We start from the raw sequence: 19,720 nt of genomic DNA, 5'->3' as shown, positions 1-19,720 counted from the left end.
TAAGCTGATTATCTTATTTGAATATGAATCGAACACACAGCGGTTGACCAATGTTTTAGTTGAATGGCTCGATTCAATTTAAACTAATTGATTTCATATATTAGCATATATACCATGTTTTTTTTTTTTTTTTATTGATTAAAGATTATCCTCTTTTCTATTTAGGTATTGACTGATATGTTTTCACTTGGTATATTTTATTGTGAAAGAGATGTAATCCAACCTTATACAATTAAGCTCCAAAGATCTTTGGAGTCCTTTTGCAAAACTGGTAAAGGAGTGATTAATTTTATTTGGAGACGTGCTGTTTGACACGTGACTTAGTTAATTACAAACAAAATGTTCTCGAACTCTATGATAGTGTTTAGAATCTTGTATCTGAAAAGGAGAGGATAAAACCTTAATGTGATAAGGATGAGAATAACCTATACAACATTGAACATTGAAGGTAAGGTTACAAAATGGATTTGAAAAGGGCAACCCTAAAATTGTCTTTCATAATTCTTAGTAGTTGTACTCGTTCTCAAAAGACCAAGCTCTCCAAGTTAAAAGTAGGTATTCCACTAAATCACCTCACAAATTAAATGAGTAAGACGAAGGTGATGACCATTTAACATAATGCAACATGTAGAAACAACACACAATGTTGGAATACAACCAATATGGATTACGAAAAATTATGTTTTCTCCCCCTAAAAGGACATTGAACACAAACTATGTTTTCTCCCCTACATTTGCACTTCAAATTTAACATTTCTACCACTTTTGCATTTTATGTAATTTTATTTTAATAGCATAAAACTAATAAAATAAGACATTTCATAATAATATTCTAAACAAAAAAATTCACAATCTAGAAACTTGTTATTATAGTTATTTCAAGGTATTAACAAATACAAATGTATAAATAAACTAACAAAAACTATAAATTACTACAAAAAAAACATACATGGACGAGTCAAACACAATAGTGATAAATGGAAAGTCAAAAGAGACAACAATGAAAAAAGTCATTGATGAACTAGAGAAACTTTAAAAAATATTTTCCGATCAAGGCACCCGAAAAATAAGAGCAATTTCGATACTCTGAATAACGGTTTGAGGGGAGACAGGAGGTGCAACACCTCACGACGAACCTTAGAGAGGAAAAAGAGGAACCTTGACACTCTAAACTGTTGCCTAAAAAAGATGAGACGTGTCACCATGCATGACGAAAAAAAAACATATCCACAACTTCAAAAAGTATGACACTGAGAGTACGTAGGAGTTCCAATGAAGACGTCGTTAACAACATGGTTGTTTCTGATCAAAACTATGTGATAATTGGTTGAAAGTGAAACTTTTAATAATAATTGCGGTAGACAAAGACGATAGACGAGCCATGGGCCATTGTAAATGGCCTACAGGTAACGAGAGTGAAATTCTTTCTTGAAAAAACCTTAACTTCTATTTGAATATAGTAAAAAGCATCAATCAAATTAATTGCATAAAGTCTTTCATTTATAAAGTCTTTCAGTTATAATAGAAAAATATAGATTAAATTCAAAATACAAATAAAAATAATAATAAAATAAAATATAAATATAAGAATAATATATTTAACGGTTTATAATTATTATCTTCATTATTTACTTTATTTCGTTTCCCCTTTTAAGTAACCTTTCATTTGACGGTCTCTTTCTTCCATTTTCTTGGTTTTCTGTATTTCTTCTTCCTCCCCTGAGAAGGTAATTCCTATCTGCCTTCCCGAATCCCATAATCTGCTAGCCTCAGCACTACTATTTCGTAACCAAAATAATCTATTGCAATTATCAATTGCAGAATCGGATATAGAGTTGCATGGTGAGTGGGATGCTAACCTTAATTGATATTTCTCCTTCAATTTCTTCTTGCCTTTGTGTAGAATATCTCGTGGGTCGTGTTGTTCGTTGCTTGTTTCCCTCTTCCATAGTTGGTTTCATTTAGGGACCTCATCCGACTGTAGCAAGGTTTTCTTGATAAGGATCATAAGGATCATCCATCTATCATCTCCGTTCATTGATCTGCGATCACCACCGGTTTTCCTTTTTCCTTTTCAGACAAAGCATTCTGCATGCCCTATTTGATTTTGCATATACTTTATGGAAGGATTCGTTTCATCATTCCTAGTCTCCATCGTTGACTCGCGTTCCATTGGAATGAACACTAGCGACACAATGTCGTTGTTGCTCTGTTAATGAGGGTCTACGTTTACCATCGAGACTTGGTTTTATTGTTGGGCTTTCTCACGTGGTAAACTAGGTTGGATGGGTGTTTCACCCTCAACTCCAACCCTTTCATCTTGTACTTCCAAAATGTGCTAAAATACTTATTTGACCCTTAATTAAAATATGCTTTAATTTTTGTTGAAACCAAAAAGAATAGTACAAGATTTTTTTTTCAGTTTTGTGTGTCGGATATCATTTGCTCAGTCTCTCTCGCACAGCACCACTCACATTTGCTTTCCTTTTTCACGCACAGTACCACCATTTGCTTTCCTTTCTCTCGCACATCAGGATGGAAGTAAATAAGCCTGTGAGTGTAGTGTATGAGTTAAGAGTTGCGGGGGGTTCTTTGCAAATTGCAGAGAAAAAAGAAAAGTTTCAAACAGTTAGTGGGCGCTGTAACGGGGGCTTGGTCTTTGGCTTACGATTCTCTCTTCTCTTTTCTTATCTTCTCACAAGTTCTGCTCTGCTCAGCCTCCATCGTTTCCTTGTTTGCCTGGCCTACATCATTTTTCTTGTCGATAATCTCCTCTGATATACTATCTGATCCCCCGATGTCTCTTTCACCATTTGAAGGTCATTGTCACTTATAAACGAACATTCTGACGTAGATGATAACATATGCAAGTTTTCTATTGATGATTCTTCGTTTGAAATTTTTCGCCTCCAGATGCAACATTTTGTAGATTTTAGAGTTTATTGACTCTGTTTCTTCTTTGAGCGGTACAATATATATCTGGTTGTTAATTTTCCTCGATTTCTTCGTTGACACCGAGTCCCCAAATGGTATCCTTATCTTATGTCTAACATTTTTCTAGGATGTCCCAGTTCTTGATAGCCTCATCCACAGACATAAGTGTCCCAACTCTTACTTTTCTCTGTCGAACTCTTGACTGCCTGGGCATATGATTGTTGCTGGGTTTTTCTCTTCCAAACCTAAGTTTCCTTTATAGGTTTATGTGCTTTGTTCGTGCTTGAGTTCTTTCCTGTCGTTCCAAGATCTTCATACCTTCTATACTTTGGTAAGTTAACGTGGTTCTTTCTATTACCATGCTGTATTTTATCAAGTGACTTTTCCAGTTCCTTTACGTTTTCCACAACAAAGAATCTGACAAAACCATATTGTTGCCCTCTTTGGTTTAATCTCCTTGAGATAAAGACATCCCCACTTCCCCCACCTTTGAAATAACTTCCACATATCATATTCACGGTAATTATCAAGAAAGTAGGAGATGAAAAGATATCCTTGGCCTAATCCTTCTCTTTGCGGTTTAGCAGCACCTAACATCTTTTGTGAAATGTACATCATTGGATCTGTTTCGAAGTTGGTCTAAGCTGGTTGCGTTTCAGGCTCATGATTTCGCATTTCAGATCTAGTGGAATGTTTCTTTGGTGGAGCATGGATGAACGCTGGCAATGTGTTGCTTTATTGTGCCCGTCTAACTATGGTTGATGGTGGTGGCACAAGAATCTAGTCGCGACTAGGTTTCGCAAGATGTGCACTCGTGGTTGTTGCATCTTTCTAGCGTGGTGGATAGATCTCTTTTTCGATGAAGTTGTAGTGGCTTCAATAGAGATATGTAGTGGTTTTGGTTGCTTGCACGAAATCATCTTCGTTTTGGAGCTCGTGGTGGCCGCATCATTACAAGTGTGATTGTCAGCGTTGATAATGAGAATTTTAGAATTATGTCATAAAATTTTCAAAAGTTGAAGGCTTTTAAGGGTAAGTTTGTGTTTATAAATGAAAAAAACAAGAAACTTCTTTCTATTCAGTTAAAATTGGAATAAAAAATTCTTATTTATTACGAAATATTACTATGTTCACTTTCTATAGTTACAACCATATAAAAAGTTCTATTGTTTATTTATAATAGGGTTAAATATGTTTTTAGTCCCTATACTTTGAGACGATTTTGATTTTAGTTTTAGTCCATTTTCAAAACTATGGTACAATTTAGTACTTCAACTTTAGAAAACTCTGTTTTAGTCCTTTTTACCAAATTTTTTTAACTTTATTTGTTGTTTCAAACGCGTTTCTCAGTTAACATTGAAGTAAAAATGTGTCATATAGTGTAAACAATCCAAATGCTATAATAAAACATGCTTGAAACAATAAATAAAGTTAAAAAAATTTGATAAAAATGACTAAAACTAGAATTTTCTAAAGTTGAAGGACTAAATTGTACCATAGTTTGAAAATGGACTAAAACCAAATAAATTGTACCATAATTTGAAAATGGCCTAAAACCAAAATCCCCTCAAAGTATAGGGACTAAAAATATATTTAACCCTTTATAATATATCACGCGACAATTTTCTATATCCCTTACTAGCATAAAAAGTTTCTCTTGTTTATTACAAATATGTTATTATGTTTATTTTCTATATTGATTATAAATATAAATTATATATAATTTTTTTTCTTTATTACAAAAATGTCATCTGAGTCCACCTTTTATATTAATTATGACTAAAATAAGCATAAAAAAGTGTTATCTTATTCATGGTTATGTTATTGCACCACTTTTATACTTGTGGATTATAATCCGTGTAAATAGTCGTTATACAAAATATTTTTGGTACTAGTAAACTATCTAATCTGAGTGCAATATCATTTTAACATATTGCTTTTACTTAAAAACCTTATCACGACATCCATCGTTAATACAATATCAATTAATAACACTCATCAAAATAGACACCAACAATGAGTATGGCATATATAGTATACTAATACATCACTACATACTTTTCTTATTCTATACAAATAACCATTAGTGGGGAAACCACCCCAACAATGAAGAAGTAAAAAGAGTGTAGAGGAGACAATGACACAAATGAATATGAAGAACTATTTGATGGTGTTACGACAAGACAAATGGGGATTGTGATAAAAAAATGCAAATGGAAAAGAAAGAGAGCAAAGAACATGGTGCGAATTACAAGAGGAGAAAATGAGAAAGGAACATACATACAAATAAGTTTAAAAGACTACTAACAACAACCAATAATTATTTTGAAAATCTTGATCAAAAGTACTAAATTATAATAATAATTTGATAACCTTCGCTGGAAAATGACTTTGCACCAATTGTTCCCAATAAATCAATGTTGAAAGATGTCATAATTGTCATCTTTGGTACTAGTGTGCATTAACAAGATGTATATTAATTAAAAAATGGAAAAAATATCTTTAACAACTCTTTTTTCACAATTTTTTTACAACGCATACATGACAGTTTATGATTGGTTCATTTTAAATATTGTTTTAAATATAAATTCAAACAGACAAGTAAAATGAAAACATATGTCTTGTTATTAAAAAGTTATTAAAAAGAGTTATCAAAATATCATAATGTTTAATACTAAGATGTTACTCCTTTCACCACCCCATCTTCTCCCTTCACCTTTTCAATTTTTTTTAATTACAATCTTACCCTTTTTTACCTTCTTTTTATTTTATTTTTTATTTTTAAAAACCGTGATTCCTTTCACTTTTTCTACCCTATCTTTTAATTTCAACATGTCACTCCCAGGACAAAGAAAATGTTCAACTGTTTTCCAACCACAAGATATTATTCTAAAGTTGTTGTTTTTTTACTTTTCGGATTTGGAACAAAGTGAGAGTGGGATGAGATGGGGTGGGAAGAGAGAAAAAGAGATTGTTGAAAATAATGAGAAAGTATAAAATATTTTTAAAATAAAAAAATAGTAAAGAAATACAGGAGTATTGGGTGGTGGAGAAACAATACCCTTAGTACTAAAATAACTAATTATGAGAGAGTTTGTTATTATAGTAAGAGAAAAAGAATTCCACGGATGAAGGTGAGAAAAATAAAATTATCCATGTCAATTCTAATTGAGGTTAGAGTCTAATCTTGTTCAAGTAATAATACAATCTCTTTGATGGTTTTGGAGGTGTCAATGATAATTTTTACACTTGCCAAATTGAGAAGAATTCATGTTCTTTGTTACCTATCTTCTTAAGGAAGTTTTCTATATGTTTGAGTGAAAAAGTAACACCTTTTAGAGCTTTCTCGCTTAAGTAATTTATGTTTGTTTAAGAAATGCACAAAATTCGAATACCCCTTTCCATGTATGCTCGTTTGAATGACAATGCGAGTGAAAGTTATTGTAAGCAAATCTCGTGCTTTAAAAACTTCACTTCACTCATTTACTCAAAAAGTGAATGAAACTAAATTTAAGGATTGATTCAAACAAAATTCCAATTATGCATGTCTGTTTAATTTGAGAACATTAAATCTCTAGAAGAAAAAAACAAACATAATAAACAATATAGTCATGGAAACATTCAATCTTTTTTTACGCTCTCTTACGTATCTCCCTCTTACACACAATATAGTCTTTATTTGTTGAAGGTCAAATATTCATTTGTATTGCACAGTTAGTTTCCTTGTAAATAATGTAATTCTGAAAAGTTTCCAACTGAACTATAGCACACGCATAATATTTTTATTATGTCAAGATACTATAAACCATAATTTGAACTTATAATTAAAATTCAATAAGAGAAATAAAATAATAATAATAGTAATACATAGAGAACTAATATAATAAAACATGAACTCAAAACCAATCATTTAAACATGTAATCAGGCAATTTTTGAAAGTTTTATAAGTTAATAAAGTTATATCAAATTGTATAAATTTATAAAATTATTTTAAATATTTTACATTCTTACTACAGAAACACCTAAAAATTGAAATTACAAAATCTTAATTGTTTTAGAGTCTTTAAGAAAATCAAATAAGTGTATCACTTACTACATAGACTTTTTTAGGCCTTTTGGCAAAGTTGTCAAAAGATTGATTGATTTTGTATGGAAACATGGTCTTCGACACAAGACTTACACCATCCATTACAAGCAAAATATTGTTGAACTAAGGGACATTATTAAAGATTTTAGATTTGAAAAAGAGAAGATAGATCAAATGTGAGGAGGGTACAAAAAAATCTAAAGGAAAGATTATTGAATGGGTTCGAAAAGTGAGTGAAATTGAGACTACAATAGCAGTGTTTGAGAACGATGAAGGCCACACAAGGGTGAAGGACCCGATCACCCAATTGTTTAGTTTTTCCGTACTTGTGAAATAGACAATGGTTAGGAAGACAAACAGAATTTGGAAGTAGGTGATATAAAGCTAATTAATGAGTCCCTTGGGTTAGATGCAATATCTTATAGGGAAAATGTAACATCTAACCAGAAACCACAAATAATAGGATTGGATAAGTTAGTGCAGTTAGAATAATTTAATATAGACATAAATTATCTAAAACATTTTAGCACAACGTTGATTGTTTTGACTTTAACACATATATAAATATTTTCGTTACTCATTAAATGTTATCCTTTTTTTTTTCTTTTATTTAGTTACTGATTGATATTTTCCACTTACGTTTTGTTGATAAAGGGATGTAGTCCCATCTTGTAGAAGATAACCAAGCTCCCAGGATGGGTTGGTTAGCGCCCTTAGTAAAAGTTGGAGTAGAAGCGATTAGTTTTGTATGGAGACAGGTGACTTACATCGTCCGTTATAAGCAAAGTGTTCATGAACTGAAGGATAGTATTAAGGATCTTGAAAATGAAAAAGATAAGATAGATCATCAATGTGATGAGGCTGATAAAAATCTAAAAAACATTGAAGGTAAGGTTACTGAATGGAATCGAAAAGTGAGTGAAATTAATATTACAGTTGAGGAGTTTGAGAACGATGATGGTCATGAAAAAGCTCAATCACTCAATTGTTATGTTTTTCCATACTTGTGGAATAGACACAGGTTAGGAAGAAAAGCAAAGAAGATGGAAGTGGGTGTTAAAAAGCTAATTAATGAGTCTCCTGGGTTAGATGAAATTTCCTATAAGGAAAATGTAACATCTAATGATGCCACATTGTCTAATTCTGGCTTTGAAGAATTTGGCTCTACAAAATCCACAATGGAAAAAGTAATGAGAGAACTTGAAAATTCAAGTGTGAGAATGATTGGATTGTATGGGGAAGGTGGTGTCGGTAAGAGCGCTTTAATCAAAGAAATTGCAAGGATAGCTAGAGACAAGAAGTTGTTTAATGTGGTGGTTAAAGTAGAAATAACAGACAATCCCAATCTGCAAAGCATCCAGGAAGAAATTGCTTACGTGTTTGGATTGCAATTGGAAGGGGAAGGTGAAAATGTGAGAGCTGATTGTCTACGAAGGAGGTTAAAGAAAGAAACCGGAAACACCCTTTTAATCTTGGATGACCTTTGGCATAAACTAGATTTGAACAAGCTAGGGATTGCCCTTGATGATAATGATGACAATGATGATTTAAGTAATGATACGAGGGATCTTGATGATAAATTCCGAGAAAAAGATAAAAATAACAAGGATCTTAATCAGAAAGTGTTGAAAAGAGAAAAAATCATTGGTGGTCACAAGCGATGCAAAATTTTGCTAACTGCACGTCAAAAAAGAGTATTGGAAGTTGAAATGGATGTAAAATCGACTTTCCGTGTAGAGCCATTAGATGACAAGGATGCTTTGATGTTTTTTCAGAAGTTGTCTGGAATACATAATATGTCAGACTCTAGAAAAGAAATTGTGAGGAAGTATTGTGCAGGGTTACCGATGGCAATAATTACAGTTGCAAAGGCATTAAGAGGTAAGAGCGAGTTAGTATGGGAAGTAGCACTTGAAAAGCTTGAAAAGCAGGAATTGGTGGGAGTTCAAACATATATGGACATTTCAGTGAAGATGAGTTATGACCATCTAGAAAATGAGGAGATCAAATCCATTTTCTTGCTTTGTGCTCAAATGGGTCATCAACCACTGATTATGGACTTGGTGAAGTGTTGTTATGGTTTGGGTATACTTGAAGGGGTCTTCTCACTTTGGGAAGCTCGAGACAAAATCAAGATAACAATCCAAAAGCTAAAAGACTCGGGCTTACTATTGGATGGAAATTCTGATACTCATTTCAATATGCATGATATAGTTCGAGATGCTGCTTTGTCTATAGCAAAGAAGGAAAAAAATGTTTTTACTCTAAGAAATCGAAAACTAGATGAGTGGCCTGAACTCGAGAAATGCACTTCTATTTCTATATGCAATTGTGATATAATTGACGAGCTTCCTATAGTCAATTGTTCTCGACTGAATTTTTTTCAAATAGACACTAATAATCAATCTTTGACAATACCTGAGAAGTTTTTTGAAGGAATGAAAAATCTCAAAGTTTTAATATTGACTGGTTTTCATCTAAAAAGATTTCCACCTTCGATCAAAGGCTTATTAAAGCTCAGAATGCTTTGTTTGGAGCTGTGCACTTTAGAGGACAACATAGCCATAGGAGAGCTAAAAAAGTTGAGAATTCTTAGCTTCTCTGGATCCCAACTTAAAAGTTTGCCAACTGAGTTGGGGTGCTTGAATAAGTTGCAACTGTTAGACATCAATGATTGTTCTATACTGGAGCTTAACATTCCACCTAATATTCTATCAAGTTTGAAACATTTAGAAGAGTTGTACATAAGGAAAAGCTTGACCAAAATGTTGGTGGAAGGAGAGTCAAGCTATGGTCAAAATTCGGTTCTTTGTGAGCTAAAGAATTTGCATCAGCTAAAAGTTGTGGACTTAAGCATCCCATGTTTTTCAATTTTGCCTAATCACTTGTTCTTTGCCAAGTTAAAACATTACAAAATTGTGGTTGGAGACGTAGAAATGTTTTCTATTATAGGCTTTAAGATGTTTGATAAGCACGAAACGTTCAGAGTTTTGGCATTGCAACTGAATCATGACACTAATATTCACTCCCAAGAAGACATAAACTTGTTGTTTAAAACAGCACAAAGTTTGTTACTGGGAAAGGTAGAGGTTGTTAAAGTTGTTAATGAATTGAATATAGATGGATTTCCAGATCTGAAACACTTATCCATCATTGATAGCAGTGCTATCAAATATGTCAATTCAATGAAATTGTCTAATTGTATAAATGTTTTTCCCAATTTGGAATCTCTGTGTCTTTACAATCTGAAGAACTTGGAGATGATATCTTATGGTCCACTTACAGTTGCGTCATTCACCAAATTAAAGTCCATCAAGGTGAATATGTGTGACCGATTGGTGACTCTCTACTCTGTTTACATGGTGGAATTTGCTGATAGTGAAGAACCATGTGAGAATATTGAATGTAATTTTTACTCGGATAAATTTTGTGCTAGCCTAGAAACAATCGAGATTTCTGAATGTGAATCTTTAAAGGAAATTCTTCAAATACCAATGAATTGTGATAAGGTTAAGTTTCCAAAGTTGCAGACTTTGACATTTCAATCATTACCATCATTTACATGTTTTGATACCGAAGTGGAGGAGTCTCGCTGGCCACATCCGACAAATCCTCAAGCTAAAAATAGTGGTAGCGAAGAAGATCCGAAAAGTGACAAGGCACCTCCACTTTTTGGTGAACAAGTACGATATTACACATTTTTCTTATATTTTAAATAATTTGTTCGACTGTTGTAAAATATTAAGTGTGTATGTGTTTGCAGGTTGAAATTCCAAACTTAGAGAGCTTGAATTTAAGCTCACTCAACATCCATAAGATATGGAGCGATCAACTCACGTCAAGTTTCTACTTTCAAAACCTGATAAAATTAGTTGTGAAAGAGTGTGATAAATTGACATACTTATGTTCGTTGTCTGTGGCTAGCAATTTAAAGAAACTGAAAAGCCTTATCATAAGTGATTGTCCAATTATGGAGAAGATTTTTGAGACAAAAGAAAACAATGCAGAAAAGGTGTGTAGTGGTGTAAATAAGTACATGTTTCTAGTTGAGTTAATATTTTGTTTACGATTCTTAACCAAACTCTACACTTTGTTATTTATGTTTAACTTCTAAATGTAATTATTATATATTTTCATCAAATTGTAGGTCTGCGTCTTCCCTAAGTTGGAGGAAATCCAGCTTAGCAAAATGAGGAGATTAAGAGATATATGGCATACTAAAGTGAACATTGATTCTTTTTCTAGTCTCATTTCGGTGAACATTGAAGAGTGCAATAAACTAGACATGATTTTTCCAAGTAACATGGAAGGATGGTTTGAAAGTTTGATTAACTTGAAAATTTCTAAGTGCAAGTCTGTGAAAGAGATTTTTGAAGTTAATGATTCTGAAGAAATAGATGTATCTGGTGGGATAGAAACAAATCTGCAGGTTATTCTTCTTGAAGACCTCCCGAAGTTGAAGGAATTGTGGAGCAAAGATCCACATGGAATTGTCAATTTTAAAAAACTTAGGACTATAGACGTAAGTAATTGTGATGAATTGAGGAATTTGTTTCCAGCTTCTATGACAAAAGATATATCAAAGCTTGAACGTTTATCAATATGGAAATGTAAGAGGATGGTGGAAATTGTTTCAAGTAAAGATGCATCAGAAGCTAACAATGATCCATTAGAGTTTCCTGAACTAACCTATGTGAGATTGCATTCACTACCAAATATCAAACATTTATGCAAGGGGAGACATCCGATAAAGTGTCCAAAATTGAACGAGTTAACTGTGAATCACTGTTTGAAGCTTAAAACATTTTCCAAAGGAATCAATAAGACATCAAAGGAAGAAGAAAGTTTTGTTTTCTCAACTCAAAAGGTACGCAATGTTTCACCTTTCTCAGTTCACAAAAAGAAAATGTGTAATCAATTTATATATATATATATATATATATATATATATATATATATATATATATATATATATATATATATATATATATTATACAAAGAGAAGTAAGTAAATAAAAAAACGAGAACTAAAATAAAAATAAATATTTTTTTTATGAGGAGAAATAAAAGATAGATTAAATAAAAATTGTACTTTTAAGATTGTTCAATTTTAAAAAGAAATAAAGGAATGTTATTCATAATAATATATTATTAATATTATTTTTATAAAATTTTCATTTTTGGTGTAATTAAAATTTGCACTTTGTAAAAAAAAAATGATCATCTTGCATCCGATATTATCTGCACCTTTATAGTTTTCTTAAGATGGAATTAACGGCATTTTAACTTCTTATCTTCTCTTCGCAATTTTACCCTTGAGTTGCTGATCAATTACGGGTTCCCCTGATTGTTACGGTCAAATCTATATATTTACACAAGTATTTCCTATAAATATTTTTTTCTTGGAATATATATATATATATATATATTATTCTGTACAATTTGTAACATTCCATTTTAATAGTATAAAATTATCTAGTTGAAACGTTGTGTAGATACTAAAAGAACAACAGGTAAAACAAATCTCTTTCAAAGAAGAGATATATTTGTGTAGATCTATCTAACAACTCATTTGCTTCTTCTTCACCTCTAGCTAGAACAATTGAAAAGATAAATCCCTAATCTCACACCATTAGGTGATCATCTCAAAAAGAGAAACAACATACAAAGACAGACAACATAAAAGTAAGGGTAAGCTAGTTTACAATTGATATATATATATATATATATATATATATATATATATATATATATATATATATATATATATATATATATATATATATATACTCATTTAAAACATGTTACATACAACAAACATATCACTACACAGTCATCAAACACTTTATGCAGAATACTTATTATGAATGGACTGTTCGAACTTAGAATGATTGTCGAGCAGGTTGTGCACTTATGGTGGCTTCTACTTTGCAAAGCCATTGCCAATAAGTTTCACCCTACCACACTCACAAGGTTAGTATATTCCGGACCTTGAAGCATACTGGAAGCCCCCAAGACTAAGACCTCCTACTACTCCTCACGACATAGACCATTGAAGTTTCAGGATAACCGCCAAAACTGAGCTCGTGCATTAATTCTAAACGTACTTGAACCTCACCAAGAGGTTCCACCTTAGAACTTGCTTTCACAACTTTGAAACACCTTTGAAACCATGTACATATGTCAATTTACTTTCACATTGAGTACCAACTTATATATCACGTTTAATCATAAATCAAATACATACATAACTTCAAGAATAAACCTTTAAAGAATACTATAGATATTTCTACACCATCCTCAAAATCAAAACATAGCTTAAAGTTATCATAAAACAAAGAAATATTCAAAACAGGTGTTGGACTAGTCGCTCAACGCACCAAACTTGCTGTGCGAAAGCAGAAACAATAGGTTCTGCTCACTCACTTCTCGCTCAGCAGGGAGTTCGCTCAACTAGAAGTGTTCTGCTTGCTCAGCAGGGAGTTCACTTAGCGAGATTATAGAATTTTGCAGCACTAAAACAATAGAATTTGCACTACTCAACCACTCATGACCTATCCTATGCATATTTTCCAACTTCTAACACCCCTAGATTATATTCTAGACTCAAATATACCTAAATAAATGTTTCTAAACAAACCAAAACACATTCTAAACTAATTGAACACAAGATTTCAAACTAAAAATTATCAAAACCTCACTTTAAAGACTCAAATTGAATTCCACCAATTATGGCCTATTTTCAAGCAACTTAGGGACTCCAACATGTCCCAAATAACTTACTAACACCCTCCAAAAATACTATTTAAGCACATAACCCATAATTCAAATTCTCACCAGTCGAAACTCCCCAAAACTAGTTATAAACCAAACTAAACTCTGCGTATCAACCACCAAACACTCTTACACCAGATTTCTCCATTTCAATGCTTAAACAAGTCATAAAACATCTTATTACAGACCTCAAATGCCTCAAACCAGTTTACCATCATTTTCTCACCATTTCACCACCTAAAACCTCCTTTGTTCTTCAAAACACTTCCAAACTTCAACAACGAACCAAAATCTTTGCTCCATATCAATTTTCAACCATCTAACTCTTCTAACAAGTCCCAATATTAACCACAGAACAGTGTTATACCAGTTCCCATCTCACTCAAATACCAAATTCTCAATTTCACTCACCAAAACCCCTTTTTTAAGCTTGAAACTCAAGTAATTCACTCTCGATTACTTAAGATCACCATTTAAACCACAATACAACCTCCAAACACATAATTATAACATTAAAACAATCTAAACATATCACACCAAGCATTCAAACATCAAACCACCTTGCATCATCATTTAAAAATCAAACATCACTAGAACAACCAATACAAATACATGTAATTCATTTTATACTACATAGATATATTAAATTCAGTTTAACACAAATATAAAACAAATTCTAGCTTCCTTTAACTCTCAAAGAAACTGTCTAACTCTAAAAACGCTCCATCGATTACTTGAACTGCAAGGAATACCTAGACGAACTTATGGAACACCAAATTAAAAATGGATAGAGTCCTTAGAACTCTAGATGAACTATGAACGACTAAGAGAGGCATGATTACACATGCAACAATATTAAATTCCTCTAAAACAGATTTAGGAACATAAGGGAAAAAATGAGTCGAAACTTACTTGCTCTATTGAAGAAATTGATCGAGTAGAAATATAGACTTCATTGTCGTGGTCGATTATGTACCTCTTGATCGTCAAAGAGATGACTCAAGAGTTTAAACTCTTAGAAAGAAGGTAGAGAACTTTAGAAAAGTGGTTTCTAGAGAGATGGTAAAACTTGTCTATAACAAAACTATTTATAATAAAATCATTTAATATTAAAATAATCAAGTCTCACTATTTTTGGAGTACCACCACTTCTAAAAATATCATTTTCTGGGATTTTACACATTTAGTTTATAATTAGTATAGGTTCAAATTCTAAACAGGTTATAGAAAACATTGTTTAAGGTAACAAACATTTCTTTAAAGAAAACGAACATTAAAAACAAGGTTTAACTAATACTATTTTAACTAATCCTGAAGCTTTTTGGTATTTCTCTAAACTCGCATTTTTTTTAAATCATGCATCAGCACATCCATGACACTAATATTATTAAATGAAAATTTTAAAAGTATGATGTTTCTTTTTTAATTCATGATTCAATACTTTAAAATTTATTGTTCTATAATTTATTTTAGTCAAACTCTTTATGTTTTAGCTTTCGTGTCAAAATGTCTTTCAAAATTTTCAATTTCTATATCTTTCGAATAATTTAAAATGTGTGTTAACAATTTTAAAGTAAGAAAGTTCAATGTTTATATTCATAAAAGTAAAAATTATATAGTAATACACTTGTTAATTTTTATCGTTAATTATATAAAAGATATAATTTACTTTAATGATAAATGAAAATATTTATTCTTAGTTATTATTCATTAAATATGTTTTAAACAATCAAACTAAGAAATTAAATTAAATTTGAGTATAGTCTAGTTTTTGTGGGGTGTGTATATAATTGTTTTAAAATTGGAAGTCTCTAATAAGAAGGGAGATGAAGTTCTTCAATGTTAGGGAAGTGTTATACTACTTGACTTGACCATGCAAAAATGACCAATCCAACGTATCTTTTTGTTGAGTCGTTTGCATTGATGCATTCATCGTGATATCATTTTCTTCTTACACTAGTTAATATGCCTTGAAGGCGTTCAGGTTAAGAACAAAAAACGAAACAAAAAGAAAAACCATATGTTGATAAACAAATACCATTTAATGAAAACTACCAAACCCAAACAAAACTCCTAAAATCAAACAAATTTGGAAGGCATTTTACTTCATTAATTCTTCATAGAATTTGCTTTTATTTATTTTGTTATCTAGGTATTGTCCAAATTGGAGTACATGGAAATTGACTTCAAGGAAGCACAAAACTTGTTACCTGAGTACCCAATGCACTATCTAAAAGAACTTAGTCTGATTTCTGTAGAAAGTGTTGATTTTCTTAACCAGTTTCCGTACAGAATGCCAAATCTTGAAAAGCTAAAGTTCACTTCCTCTTATGAGTCCAAAGAGTTAGAGCCAGCATCAGAAGAAAGATTGAGAATCACATTAGAGCTCAAGGAATTAGTTTTGCGGAAATTAAGGATAAAGGATCTAACAGGAGTTTCAATTGTACGAAAACTGGAGCTTTTAAGCTTAGTATTTTGCGAAGAATTGAACAACTTAGGTCCTTCATCCGTGTCATTCACTTGACATATTTGAAACTAAAGTATTGTAAGGAGTTAAAATATTTAATGACACCCACCACCGCCAAAAGCATGGTTCAACTCAAAACTATGAAGGTAATCAATTGTCCTAAAGTAAAGGAAATAGTAAGCAATGAGCTGAGTGGAGAAGGTACAAAGATGATAATTGTGTTTAGCAAATTGATTACCATAGAACTTATGGGGTTAAAGAACATGAAAAGCTTTTGCACATATAAGGACTATGAATTTGAGTTCCCATCATTGGAAATATTGATAGTAAGAGATTGCTTGAAGATGGAGAAATTCAGTGAAAGAGAGCCAATAACACCAAAGTTAAAAAATGTATTTGGTGTGGAAGGAGATGAAAAATCCAAATGGCACTGGGAAGGCAACTTGAATGACACCATACGTAAAATTTTCACTGATAAGGTATTTATTCACTTATTCATTTATTTAATACTATTTCTTCTCATTTTATTAAAATCTTCTGTCCAAACCACAATTGGAAATTGCAAATCCTTGTTTTTAGCATAAAAGCTTAAATGGTAAGTATGTTGAGTTGTTCAAAGATTAAAACTCCTTTTATCTGTTTAATAAGTTAGACGTGGTTCATCTATTTTTAAAGCATTCAATTTAATATAAATTGTCTGAAAAGCATTCAATTTAATGCATGATTTCCATTTGAACAAAAATACGCCCTGGCCAACGTTTTCATACTTTCTTTCAATTTAAAACTGATACTAAGCGATCTTCACACATGTTTAGAAAATTTTCACTATACTATTTTAATAGCTCTTTTTATGTATTAAAAACTTTTGCTTTTAAAATAAAAGAAATTACACAAACCTGCCCGAAATAAGTTAGTTATTTTAAATTTAAAATAATTAAAAGTTTTTAAAAAAATTGTAATATAACACTTTTACATAGTAATTTGATCATTTTAATTTATACACCATTTCTACTGTTATTAGTAATAATAAATATATTATAAATGAAAATAATATATTTTTAGTTATTTTAAAGTTATAATTTTAAAGTAAAAAATGCTAAATTATTAAAGTTACGGCTATAGTATAAAAGTTTTGAACTTGAAATATGTAAATTTGTTTTTTCTTTAACTTTGTTGGGGATATAAAAAAATATCATCATAATTTAAAGGTAGAGAGAACTAATTTAGTAATTTGTCTGATTTACAGGTCAGTTTCGTATATAATGAGAATCTGTCGCTTGACAATTATAGTACTGGTCAACTATGGCATAGAAGACATTGGGTGCAGCAAAACAGCTTTGGGTATTTGAAAAGGTTGAGAGCATGGGAATGTCATACTCTAAAGCATATAATTCCATCTCATTTGCTTTCTTGCTTTCACAATTTGGAAGAGTTATATGTAGAGGATTGCAGTAATGCAGAGGTGATATTTAATATGAATGATGAAAACAGGGTGATGACAAAAGCTTCCGGAATATTCCGTCTGAAAAGATTGGTTTTATATTCTCTACCAGAACTGGAGCAAGTATGGGAGAAGGATCCGGAGGGAATTATTGGCCTTCAACTGCTAAGGGAAATGCGTGTTGAAGATTGTAAGAGACTTAAAAGTTTGTTTCCAGCATCGGTAGCCAAGGATCTTACAAGACTTGAAGTGCTTCAGGTAACAGAATGTAAGGAATTGGCAGAAATAGTTAAGAAGGATGGAACCGACGAGGAAGGAGAAGGAACAACACAAGAGCTTGTCTTAGGTAGTCTCATCTCGTTGAAGCTAAAAGCATTGCGAAGCCTCAAATACTCTATCCACTGCTACAACCAGGTAATTCTCTCAACTTTGACTTTATCTGACTATTCAAAATTAGCTTTCATACAAAATTAGTCTAACAACACAAGAAAAATAGAGCACGTCCACTTGGATTCCTACAATTTTAACTACTTTTACAAGAAAATATTTAAATATCTTTTAATTTTAGAAACCAAAAGTAATTCATGATTATAGTGATTAATTTAAATGTTAATTTATAAATCAAAAGTTATTAATTTCTAAAATAGTCTTTTACGAATAAAAAATATAATAATTTTGTAAATTGGACTATAAATTTGTCACTAATTATTTTATGATTAATTTAGACACGAATTTCTTTAATAGTTAAAACATTAATGGATAATGTCAATGACATATTTAAAGTCTAACTCACAAAGTAATTACAATCTTTTATCATAGATAATATTTTAGATATCAAACTTTTAGTTTATAAATTGATGTTTAAATTAGTCACTGTAATGACTAACAATTTTGGTTTCTAAAAATAGTTGTTATTGAAGGATTTTTTTTATAGAGGGCAAATCTGGTCATAGGGATAAAAAAAATTTACCCAAACATACTAGTATAATGTAATTATAGTCCTTTTACAAAACTAAAGTCTTTCGAAATACATAAGTTATTACAATCTTTCAAAATGCAAAACAAGACTAATAAACTACACAACACAATATGTACATAAAATCCAAAGGAACAATAACCACTATCATCAACTTACTAGGTAGCTTTGTCACCCACCACCTGAAATCCCATTTGGTAAGGCCATAAAAGTGATCATTACATAAAGACACACAATAAAGACACAAATAATCAACACCAAAAAAAAGGGTAAACTATTAATAACTTAAACATTCATATACAATTATTATATAAAGATCAATTAAAATTAATTAGGAAACAATTACTTTATCTATCATAAAGAAATTCTCATTCATTTACAAATATATAGCTTAGACTTCATTATTTGAATTTATGCTTTCACTTGAACTCTATAAGCTTTGTTATATAAAATGAAATCCTTAGTGTTACAATTCTAGTAATTGTACATGGTCTTCCCTCTCATGATGAAGTGAGTCGCTTATAGCCTAAAAGAAATGGAATTCACGACCACAAAATTATAAAGAACCTCATTCGCTCTTCATCACCTAGACTCATTCCTCTACTTGAGTCCTTGAACCTAGACTCAGGACTCATTCCTCTACTTGAGTCCTTGAGTCTAGTAGAGTATAAGGATAACTTCCCATGAATGTCCCAAATCAAATGCATAACACTTATTATAAAGGGTTTATATCCCTTCCTTAAAAGCACAACCTCATACACATAGAGAGAATGTGATTTTTAGATATTAACAATTAGAATATTTTGAAAATGATGATGAAAAACAATTAGAAGACCTAGAGAGAATGTGATTTTATATAATTTGAACTTTTTGATATTAAAATATTATAGTTTTCTATTTATTTTAATAAAACCACCAATACTTCTAAACCATTTTATAGAAGGAAAATGATATTTTAACACCATTTTTTGACACCATTTTGACACTGCACACGTGTCAAAATGTGATTGGACCATTTCAAATTAAAAAAAACAAACTTT

The 19,720-nt window shown here is 31.3% G+C and overlaps 1 protein-coding gene across 1 annotated transcript; it reads left to right on the top strand.

Moving 5' to 3' along the window:
- Positions 1-7,717: 7,717 nt before the first annotated feature.
- Positions 7,718-16,320, top strand: LOC106773139 (probable disease resistance protein At4g27220). Its single transcript, XM_014659829.2, has 4 exons — positions 7,718-10,705; positions 10,786-11,034; positions 11,170-11,889; positions 15,949-16,320. The coding sequence occupies exons 1-4, from the start codon at positions 7,718-7,720 to the stop codon at positions 16,318-16,320; spliced, it is 4,329 nt and encodes a 1,442-aa protein (XP_014515315.2).
- Positions 16,321-19,720: the final 3,400 nt, after the last annotated feature.

This window comes from Vigna radiata, chromosome 9 (genome assembly GCF_000741045.1).
Source record: "Vigna radiata var. radiata cultivar VC1973A chromosome 9, Vradiata_ver6, whole genome shotgun sequence".
Classification (NCBI taxonomy): Eukaryota; Viridiplantae; Streptophyta; class Magnoliopsida; order Fabales; family Fabaceae; genus Vigna; species Vigna radiata.
This window is presented reverse-complemented; position numbering and strand designations above follow the sequence as displayed.

Coding starts and splice junctions, on each gene's coding strand:
- LOC106773139 (XM_014659829.2), top strand. CDS start 7,718: ATGGGTTGGTTAGCGCCCTTAGTAAAAGTTGGAGTAGAAGCGATTAGT. Junction 10,706..10,785: donor CTCCACTTTTTGGTGAACAA/GTACGATATTAC, acceptor ATGTGTTTGCAG/GTTGAAATTCCAAACTTAGA. Junction 11,890..15,948: donor TTGTTTTCTCAACTCAAAAG/GTACGCAATGTT, acceptor TTTGTTATCTAG/GTATTGTCCAAATTGGAGTA.